Genomic DNA, 10,887 nt, shown 5'->3' with positions numbered 1-10,887 from the left:
GGATTTTCCCCCTCTTTTTTTTTCCCCCCTTTTTTCCCCCCCCCCACCCCGTCCTCCTTCCCCCTGGAGCCCAGTGGCAGGTGGATTAGGAGAGAGAGAGCGAGCGGGAATATTTTCTCTCCGTGGCTTGGAAAACTCGAGCGGTTTTGGCTGCATTTGGAAAAGCGGGAAAGTGGTAAAATTCCACACGTGGCTGGGCCAGCAGAGCGAGGTCAAACCCCCCCCCTCTCGTAAGCCCAGAATTCCAGCAGGGAAGGAGAAAACTGGGAGCGTCCTGGAGGCTATGGATACGTAGGGTTTTGGTGTGCAGGTCACGTGGAGCGCGTGGTTTTATTTTTCTCGGAGGAGAATTCGGGCTGAGAGAAATCCCAGATTTTTTTTAACCCTCTGGCGGAAATTTTTAGGGAGTGGAAGTCTCGGAGGTTTTATTGTGTTGAGGCTCCATTTTTATTCTCGCTGGCAGGGGCCAGCTCATGTGGTTTGACTCGGAAAGGAATAGGTTTTTGGGGGGTGTTTGGGGGGTTTTTGCTGACTTGTGTCTCTGTTTTCTTCCCTCCTCTCCTCCCTGGCCCTGACCTGTGGGATCTGCTCCTCAGGGATGCGCGTAAGTTCATTTTTTGGGGGGTTTTCTGCTTCTCTTCAAATCCCCCCTCCCTAAGTTTTAGTCTTTACTTATTAAATCAAGTTTTAGTCCTTCAGATTGAATATAAAGTTGAGCCTTGCCCTCAGTTAAATCAAAGTTCTAAGTGGAACAGACTGAGGATTGCACCACAAAATCCAAGTAGATATGGATGGTACTGTGGGGAGATAGAATGCAAAAGTTCATTTTTTAGAAAGAAATACATGTATTTATATGTCTGCACTTAATATATTACGTGCATTAATATGTGCATAAGTTCATTTTTTAGAAATAAATATATATTTATATGTCCATACTTTATATATCATATGCATCCATATATTAATACGTGCCCAAGTTCATTTTTTAGAAATAAAAATATGCCCACATTTTATACATTACATGAATCCATATATTCTAATATGTGCACCAGTTTATTTTCAAGAAATAGATGTTTATATGTTCACACTTTCTCTATGATGTTGCTCCTTATATTTTAATACGTGCACGAGCTCATTTTTAAGAAACATATATTTTTCTGTTTATGTTATTTTATTTATTATTACAAGTCTACACTTTATGCACCCATGTTTTAGTATGTGCACAAGTTCATTTTTAAAAATAAAAATATACATTTGTGTACGCTTTATATATACGTATATTTTAATACGTGCACAAGTTCATTTTTAAAAATAAATATATCTCTTGATATGTGTACACTTTCTACCTGCCATATGTTAACGTGCACAAGTCCCTTTTTTTACCCATCTGCATTTCTGAGCTCGCCCTTCCCCTCTCTCTGAGGTGAATCCGTATGTTTTGTGAGGTGAATCCGTATGTTTAATGAGGTGAATCCGTATGTTTTGTGAGGTGAATCCGTACATTTTGATATCCAAACCCTCCCCTGAGGCTCCGTGTCCCCTCAGGGTGGTGGAGTTCAAGATGGAGGAGAGCATGAAGAAGGCGGCCGAGGTCCTCAACAAGCACAGCCTCGGAGGGAGACCCCTCAAAGTGAAAGAGGTGAGAGCTGCAGCGGGGAAGGGGGGGGTCCTGGCTCAGGAATGAGTGACCAAAAGTAGGATTTTACAGCTAGAATTCCAAAAAAAAAAAAAAAACCATCAGTCAGTTTGTGTTTTACCTGGCGAACCACTGCTGGACTTGAGTTTAAACTTGATTTGTTGAGTTTAAAAGTGCATTTGTAAGCAGGTGAAAACCACCCACTAAACCTCAGGCCTGGCTTTTCGCTGCCTCAGGCCCAATCTTTGCTGCCACCGTGGCACAGGTGGCACAACAATTCGGGATTCAGGGAATATCATCCTTGGGTGAGGGTTCAAGAGGCTCCTGGAAGGAGAGAAGGGAAGGCGAGAACAACATTCTCAGCCTGAAACAGTGGGGCACAAAAAGGGCGTTTTAGGTGAATGCTGGGTTGTTTCTGTTGGGAATCCCTTCCCACAGCCCCTTCCCGTGGATTTTGGGATGCTGAGGGTGTGTTTCCCTGCAGGATCCCGACGGGGAGCACGCCAGGAGGGCGATGCAGAAGGTGATGGCAGCAGCTGGAGGGATGGGAATCGGGCCCGGCCCCGGCGGCCCCGGCATGATCAACATCCCCCCCAGCATCCTGAACAACCCCAACATTCCCAACGAGATCATCCACGCCCTGCAGGCAGGGAGATTGGGAAGCACCGTCTTCGTGGCCAATGTAAGTGAAATTGGGAACGCCTGGAGCTGTGGGAACACCAAGGAGGGGCTTGGTCTGCCTCACTTGGCTCCATCTGTGATTGTCTCCTTGAGTCTCTGTGCTGGGGAGGGCCTAAATTAGAAATTAAATTACAAAAATCTTGGATTTTTGAGCAGAGTAGCAACTTAATCTGTGTCTTGTTGGTTGCCTGTGCCAAGGAAGTTATGAATTAAGGGACACCTACATGTCACAGTGTCTGTTAACTTGGATTTAGAGCAGCAACTTAACCTGTGTCTCGTTGGTTCCCTGTGCTAAGGGAGTTGTAAATTAAGCTGCATCCATAGACCAGTGTCTGTTCATCTGAATTCTTGGACAAAACTCTGCCCTTTGCGCTCCCTCCCATTCCCTCCCCTCCCTGTGAACGCTCTTCCCTCACGGAAGGACAGATGATTTGCTAACGTTGTTTTTCCCTGGAAATCTCTCCTAATCCCTGATTCCCCTCATTTCCCAGCTGGATTACAAGGTTGGCTGGAAGAAGCTGAAGGAGGTGTTCAGCATGGCCGGGGTGGTGGTCCGGGCTGACATCCTGGAGGACAAGGATGGGAAGAGCCGCGGGATCGGCACCGTCACCTTCGAACAGGCCATCGAGGCCGTGCAGGCCATCTGTATCCTTGGAAAACCCTGGGAATTGTAGGAATCGTGGCTCAGGATTGTCAGCAAAGGGGATTCTCCTTCCCATGTGGAAATTTGTATTAAAATATAACCCTGGGGAAAGGTTTGCCAGGAATTCCCGTGCTGGAGGTAAAGGATGAGTGGACAACAAATCCATCTACCTGTGGATTCATTCCCATGGGCTTTGATCCACGTTGTCCGTGGGTTTGACCCGGTGTGTCCCTCCCTTCCCTGTGTCCTTCCACTGCCCAAACAATGATTTGCCAAGTGAAACCCTCCGAAAACCCAAACAACAATCAGATTACAGACATTTCCCTGTGTGTGTGACCTCTCAGCTGGTAGTTCCGGCATGGAAAGGAAGGAAATATTCCCACTTTCCCCTCCCAGAGTTTGTTGGAATGTTAGTTTCCTCCTGCACGTGCCCTTGGAGCAAGACTTGAACAAGTGATTCACCCTTTAAGAGGTGGGGATTGATTGGAAATGTGGAGAACTTTCCCCTGTTCTCTCCTATTTTAAATGGATAAAGTTCCTGACTTGTTTGGAGTCCCGTTTGGGATGATCTCCTAAAGAGCTTCACCTTAGTTTTCAACTCATTTTTTTAATTGCAGAAAGCCATTTGAATATTCAAACTCAGTATATTTGGGTTTCAAAGGAGTTTTTTTTTTTAAGGTTTGGAGAATGCAAGATTTTGGCTGATCTGGGATCTGTAATTTAGGGAATGTGGTTTTCTTGAGGGGGTTTTTGGTTCAGAGTGGAACAATGATCCTTAACGACCCCCCAGCAATGTTCAATGGGCAGCTGCTCTTTGACAGACCCATGCACGTCAAAATGGTGAGTCCATTCCCTTTCTTCCTGCTTTTTAAACTGATCTGGGGGGAAAAGTGTGCTTTAAAGCTTGGATCAAAATTCAGGTTGAGGAAACGTGTGGTTTACCCAATCCCCTGTGATCTTAATAAAGAATTCTGATTATTTTATTATTAAAAAAATCCAGTGAGGATTGCCTAAGCTTTTGAATTCCTGTGGTTTAATTTATAACTTTAAAGAACAGGGAAGAATTCCTTGCTCTTCTTGCCCAACTTTAACCTGCTGGTTTGTGTTTAGGACGAACGAGCCTTTCCCAAAGGAGATTTCTTCCCTCCGGAGAGACCCCAACAACTCCCTCGTAAGTGTTTCCTGCATGATCCAACATCTTCTTGCTTTTTCTTTGCCAACTGGGACCTGATCCCAGCCCCAGTAAGGCCCTGATTGGAACTGCAAAACTGGGATCCAAACAACCTCAGCTCCATCAAAGGGGGGGGGGGATAGTGAAGAAGAGCTGCTCACATTATTTTTGGATGCTTCTTTCAGCTCTTAAAAACAGTATCCCATTCACCCTCTCAAGGCTTCCAGATCCTCATTTCAAATCCCAGTGCCCTTCTAAAACTCCTGTTTGTGGGGGGATTGATTGGAAACATCATCAATCGGGTGGCAGGGAAGAGCCTGCACCTCCTTTGATGTGCTGGGGATCTGAATTCTCCCTGACCAACTTTCCAGGCCTTCAAATTGCTCAAGGTGGGGGTCTTAGCAATGGATTTAAATATGGAAAGGATAAGGAACCTGGCTCTTTTTGGAGGTGCAAGAGGCAAAGAGACCAAAACACAGGAGACTGGAAATTCAAAATAACCAGTGGTCCCAAACTGCTCCTTCCAACTTGGAATTAATTACAAGATTCCAAGTCTGAAACAAAAGCAGAAAACCAGAGACTCCATCTAAATGTAAGGAAATGTTACTGTGAGGTTGCCTGGGCTGCCCAGAGAACCTGTGGAGTTTGTATCCTTGGAAATACCCCAAATCCCTGGATGTGATCTGGGGTGAGCATCTCCAAAGGTCCCTTCCAAACTCAGCTGTGCTGGGATAAAATGGAATTATCGACGAGGGAGAGCTGGAAAAGGGAGAACACCGGGCTGAATTTGTTTAAATGCAGCAAAATTGGGGCTGGGAGTGGAATTTTAATCCCTCTGAGCGACCTGCTCTGGTGGAAGGTGTCCCTGCCATGGAACTGGATGGGTTTTAAGATCCTTCCAGCCCAAACCAGTCTGGGATTCTGCAATTCCAAGAATTCAGCCAGTTCTGTTTAATCCCTCCTGGGGACCACACCTGTTGTGTGCTGCTAAATTGCCCACTTTTAGGGATCCTCAATCAATCCATCCCTTAATTAGTGCAGTTCCTGTGTCTGCCTTTAATCAGCAACATTAAAAAAAAAAAACCACGTGGTTTTCACTCTTAACAATATTCCTCTTCTCCAAGAAAAAGCCATTGGATTCCAACTGAATTATCCTAAAAAAAACCCACCAAATCCCACTGGAAACCTGTTTTTGGGGTTTTTTTGGCCTTTACTGGGGCAGGGAATGGGGACCCTGTGTCGTTTTTAAAACAAGATTCAAACCCTTCCCGCGTTTCTGCTGGAAACCAGGGAATCCTCTCAGGCCAAGGATGCCACTTGAGCTGTTAATTTTGATTTGCAAGTGCAAGCAGAGAACTTTCTGCCCGATTCAGGACAAAAAGGGGGGGGGCTTTTCCTTCTTTCTTTTGGGGGCCGGGGAATCCTTTGGGAATTGGGTTGGAAGGTGGAAAATTCCTGCCATGTTTTGTTTGCTGAGGGGAAGAGGCTGGCTGTGTGCTCAGAATTCCAGAGGTGGCTGTCAGAACCAGAGCTTTCCTTTTATTTTTTATTTTTTATTGGTTCAATCCTTCCCTGCCAAAGGGTGGGAAAGGAACCCATTTGCCCATCCAAGGGTTTTAGCAAACCCTTTCATCCCAAATTTGCCCACTCTCCACCCTCCTTTAGCTCGAGGAGTTTGCACCAAAACCAAAGCAGTGTTCTAGCCAGCTGGTTTTTTTTTTTCAGGAGTCAGCTTCCAACCAGTCAGGTGGAAAATGGAGGATCCAAAACCTCTCATTTCAGATAGTTTTGAACCTGTTTCAACACACACCCACTCTCCATTTCCTCCCCACTCACAGGCTTTAAGTGCACACCCCAAAAGGGGGGGACACAGCAAGCTTTCTTTTTTTATTATTATTATTATTACTATTATCATTATTTTTTTAATATATATATATATTTTTATTTTTTGGAGAATGAAAAAAAAAAAGTTTCACTGACTTAAAAAGTAAAACTTGCTGTCTTGTCAAACTATGGAAAGAAGGCTTTTTTGATATCTGAATATTTTCTTCAGATGGTCTTGGTGGTATTGGCATGGGATTAGGACCTGGAGGTCAACCTATTGATGCAAATCATTTAAACAAAGGCATGGGAATGGGCAACATGGGACCTGGAGGTAAGAAGATTACTCCTATGCTTTTGTTTCATGAGAGCTTTAAGCTGTGTAGAAGGTAGCTAGCTTTGTTTTGCCTCCCCCCCACAAAAAAAAAAAAAATTTGAATTAAAAATAATAATAATAATAAAAAAAAAAAAAAAAAGCTGGAATTACCTTAGGAATGTTAAAGCCAACAGAGTTTTTTCTCGAGCTTTGATCATGGAAATTTGAATTTAACCATATTTTTTTTATTATTTTTTTTTTATTTTTTTATATAAATATAAATTTTTTTTTAAGCCACTGGGGTCAACACACACAGAGAGCTCTCATTTCCTGACTCTTGAGCACGAGCAGCAGACACTGCAAATATTAAATATTCCACAAGGCTTTTGAGAACCACCACCTGTCAACTCCTTCCAAACACTCAACCAGTGTGGGCTTTTTTTTTTTCTTTTTTTTGCAAATCTTCCCGTAGGATCTGGTGAAATCACAGCACAAGTTTCAAAAGAGCCACCTTAATACAAAAAAAAAAAACAATCTAAAAAAACCAGTAGCACACATTCAGCTTTCCAGTTTCTAAATTCCAATGGGGTGTTTTGTTTGGGGTTTGGGGTTTTTTTTCCCTTTGCTGCTTGATTTTTTTATTATTGAATTTTTTTAATTTGTTTTCCCTGACAAGGAATGTTGGAATCTCCTCAGAATTTATCCCATGTAAGCTCTTCAATCCAAAAAAAAACATTGGATGTGTCGTGTTGGTGTTTTTGTTGGGTTTTTTTTTTTCTTGCTTTTCAATCTGATGGCTGGAATTTGTAGAGTGGCATCGGCTATATAAAAACTTTCTCTTTTATTTTGAGGCATGGGAATGGAAGGCATGGGCTTTGGAATGAATAAAATGGGAGGTAAGCTGTGGTTTGGATTTTTTGGGGGTTTCTTTTTGATGTGTTTTTGTAACTTTTTATGTGTGTGTGTCTGGCAGGGATTTGGGTGCTGGGAAATCATCACCAATTTAGGAATAATTTGATAAATTTGGTTTTTTTTCTGAGTGTAAAAGGTGTGTGGGAATGGTTGATAATCCCCTAAAACACAACCAGGAGCCTCCTGAGTTTGGGAGATCTGGGGAATGACATCCCTGGGGGGTTGGATAATCCTGAAGGTCCCTCCTGACCCAACCCCGTCTGTAATTCCCTGATTTTAGAGTGACTTGTCCAAATTCTGCTCTGGGAATCAGGGACACAGAGTAGTCTCATCTCTGCAGCGTGGAGTTGAAATGCTTTGCTAAAGAATCCCTGGAAAATCTCTTTTTTTGTTGTTGTTTTTTATTTTTTTTTAATAGGAATGGAAGGTCCCTTCGGTGCCATGGAAAACATCGGGCGCTTCCCAGCTGGGATGAACATGGGCAGGATGGCTGGTAGGCATTGGGGTTCTGTGTGTCCAACCCGATTCTGTGCTCACCAGAAAGGCTTTTCCAGAGCCTCACATATATTTGGGATGAGTCCTGCTCTTCCTTGGGGTTTTGCACTCGTGAAGACACCACAAAATGCTCCCTTACTGGGAATCTTTAAAAATTATTCTTGTGTTGAAATGTTCTCTCAGGAGCCTTTGAGACCCCCTGAACTTCCCAACCCCATCTTTAAAACCCCCTGAACTTCCCAACTGTATCCTTTACACTCCCTGAACTTCCCAATTCCACCTTTCCAGAGATGGATCGTGCCATGGGGGGAGGATTTGAAAGAGAGTTTGGAAGAAATGAAATGGGAATGTCCCGAAGTTTTGGAGAGACCTTGGAGAGAGGGATAGGTGAGTACATGAAATCAATTTGCTGCACATAAAAATCATGAGTGGGTTAAAATAATCTGTTTTATGTTACATTTTACATATATTTGCTGGAGGAGTTTGGTCAGAACCAAACAGGAGGCAGATGGAAACACATTGGGAAATGGAGTTTCAGACTCCATTTTATGACCTGGAAGGGGCTCTCAGGTCTCCCTGGAGCTTTCCCTTCTCCAGGTGAACCCCCTCAGCTCTCCCAGCCTGTTCCCAGAGCAGGGGGGGCTCCAGCCCTTGGAGCAGCTCCGGAGCTTCCTCTGGATTTGCTCCAACAGCTCCACGTCCTTGTTTTGGGATCCCGGAGCTGGAGGCAGCTCTGCAGGTGGGGTCTCACCTGAGCATCCAGAATCACTTGGCCTCATATCCTGCAGGCCCAGAGCAGCCAGAATCCCTGCTCCAAGCAGGGAGAAATTATTTCAGGAATCTGAGGAGGTGGTGAGGCTTTTTTTTTTGTCCGTGAATGATTCCTGATCGCCTCTGTGTTGTGTTCCAGGTGGTGGAAACGCCAGCATTCCTGGGATTGAGAGGATGGCACCTGGCATTGATCGTATGGGCTCGGGAATAGAGAGGATTCCTGCTGGGATGGGGCACGGGATGGAGAGAGTGGGCTCAGAGATAGACAGGATGGGGCTGGTGCTGGACCGGATGGGCTCCAACGTGGAGCGGATGGGCTCGGGAATCGACCGCATGGCCCCGCTGGGCATCGACCACATCGCCCCCAACATGGAGAGGATGGGCCCGGCCATGGAGCGGATGGGCTCCGGGATAGAGCGGATGGGCTCCGGGATAGGCTTCGGCATCGACCGCATGGGCGCCGCCATCGACCGCGTGGGCGGCGCCATGGACAGGATGGGCGCGGGCGTGGAGCGCATGGGCTCGGGCATGGAGAGGATGGGCCTGGGCCTGGAGCGCATGGTGCCCGCCGGCATGGGAGCGGGCATGGGGCAGGTCCTGGAGAGGATGCCCGCGGGGCTGGAGCGCATCGGGGCCCCCCCCATGGAGCGGATCGGCATCGAGCGCATGGGAGCCGCCGGCATGGAGAGGATGGGCCTGGAGCGCATCGGAGCCACCAACATGGAGAGGATGGGCCCACCCATGGGGCAGGGCATGGGAGCGGGCATCGAGCGCATGGGACTGGCCATGGGCAGCAACTTCGAGAGGCCCATGGACATGGAGCGAGGAAACTTCGCCGGCAACTTCGCCGGTCCCCTGGGAGGAACCGGAGGCCCCGCGGCGGGGGTGGCCCGGAAAGCCTGTCAGATCTTCGTGAGAAACGTGAGTGAGGCCTTCCTTGTCCTGCCCTTTTCCCTGCCCTTCCTGCCCTTTTCCTTGCCCTTTTCCCTGCCCTTCCCGCCCTTTTCTCCTTCCTGCCTTTTTCCTTGCCTTTCCTTTGGATGCTGCCAAGTTTTGGGAGCTGGAGCCAATTCCCTTCCCAGGAGAGGAGCTCCTGGAGGACCAGCACTCCGTGGTTCTCTCACTGGCCCTCCTGGGATTTTGGGGGAGTTGGGAATGCTTGCAGATTGTTCAGCAGAGCCTCAGTAATGGTTTGTTCCTCTCTTTTCCACAGCTGCCTTTTGATTTTACATGGAAAATGCTGAAAGATAAATTCAATGAATGTGGTAAGTGATTTATTTTTTTTTTTCCCCCTGGTAATTTCTGGGAGGAATGAATAGGAATATATGACCAGTTCTTAAACCAAGTAAACTCCTGGGAATACTTTTCCAAAGCTTTTGTCCCCTTCTCCATGTCTGGGTTGGGTTTATCCTGTGGATGAGACCTGAGAGCCCCTTCCAGGGCCTAAAGGGACTCCAGGAGAGCTGGAGGAGGAACTGGGGACAAGGGGTGGGGGGACAGGACACAGGGAATGGCTTCAAACTGAAAGATGGGATATTGGGAAAGAATTCCTGGCTGGGAGGGTGGGGAGGGACTGGTATGGAATTCCCAGAGAAGCTGTGGGAGTGTCCCAGGCCAGGTTGGAACCTCCCGGGACAGCGGGAGGTGCCCGTGGGTGACGCTCCGGGGGCTGATCCCGCGCAAACCTCGCGTGTCCCTTCCCACTCCCCGATCCCACAATTCCCAAATCCCGACCCTACAGCTGATCCAACCCCTCTCCATCCCCTCAGGGCACGTGCTCTACGCCGACATCAAGATGGAGAACGGCAAGTCCAAGGGCTGTGGGGTGGTGAGGTTCGAGTCTCCCGAGGTGGCGGAGCGCGCGTGCCGGATGATGAACGGGATCCAGCTGCGCGGCCGCGAGATCGACGTGCGGATCGACCGCAACGCCTGAGCCCCTCCCCCACCCCCTTCTCCCTCCTCTTGATCTCTCCAGGGCTTTTTCTGAATTTTTTTTTTCTCCTTTTTTTTTTTTTTTTTTTTTTTTTTTTTTTTTTTTTTTTTTTTTTTTTTTTTTTTTTTTTTTTTTTTTTTTGTTTTATTTTACGATTTGTATTTTATTTCTCTCTCTCTTTCTCGTTAACCATCTGAATTTTGACTGGATGTAAAGATGTACCAAACCAAACCACCACCCCCCAGTTGCTTTTTTTCTGGAGTAAATAAATTTTAAGTCCTTTTTTTAACGGGTGACAAAAAAAAATAAAGCAAGCGCCGTTTTACCGGGTTTTTTGCATCGGAACTTGCGACGTGGCACAATCTTTTTTTTTTTTTTTTTTTTTTTTTTTTTTTTTTTTTTTTTTTTTTTTTTTTTTTTTTTTTTCTTTTTTTTTTGTAGTTTGTGGCATCTCTCGTTGACATGACAGATGTAAACAGTCGGAATTTGATAATAAAGCAAGTTAAAT

The 10,887-nt window shown here is 46.1% G+C and overlaps 1 protein-coding gene across 5 annotated transcripts in view; it reads left to right on the top strand.

Annotated features, from left to right (window-relative positions):
* The window catches only part of HNRNPM (heterogeneous nuclear ribonucleoprotein M), a 20,206-nt gene extending 9,809 nt beyond the window's left edge, over positions 1-10,397 (top strand). For 2 of the 5 annotated variants that reach the window (XM_027908729.1, XM_027908734.1), the window contains 11 exons: positions 2,121-2,318; positions 2,809-2,962; positions 3,751-3,800; positions 4,071-4,131; positions 6,185-6,286; positions 7,120-7,164; positions 7,599-7,673; positions 7,964-8,062; positions 8,586-9,367; positions 9,660-9,711; positions 10,216-10,397. In XM_027908729.1, coding sequence (XP_027764530.1) covers positions 2,121-2,318; positions 2,809-2,962; positions 3,751-3,800; positions 4,071-4,131; positions 6,185-6,286; positions 7,120-7,164; positions 7,599-7,673; positions 7,964-8,062; positions 8,586-9,367; positions 9,660-9,711; positions 10,216-10,379 — 1,782 coding nt within the window. In that variant the 3' untranslated portion in view covers positions 10,380-10,397. Of the gene's footprint in view, positions 1-496; positions 605-1,545; positions 1,640-2,120; positions 2,319-2,808; positions 2,963-3,750; positions 3,801-4,070; positions 4,132-6,184; positions 6,287-7,119; positions 7,165-7,598; positions 7,674-7,963; positions 8,063-8,585; positions 9,368-9,659; positions 9,712-10,215 lie in introns of those variants that run through there. The other 3 variants (XM_027908733.1, XM_027908731.1, XM_027908730.1) reach the window with 3 other exon arrangements.
* The last annotated feature ends 490 nt before the right edge of the window (positions 10,398-10,887 follow it).

This window comes from Empidonax traillii, unplaced genomic scaffold (assembly GCF_003031625.1).
Source record: "Empidonax traillii isolate 1590-97213 ecotype Southwest subspecies unplaced genomic scaffold, ASM303162v1 scaffold1824:size59532, whole genome shotgun sequence".
NCBI lineage: Eukaryota > Metazoa > Chordata > Aves > Passeriformes > Tyrannidae > Empidonax > Empidonax traillii.
The sequence above is the reverse complement of the archived record's forward strand: the minus strand, read 5'-3'. Positions and strand labels throughout refer to the sequence as shown.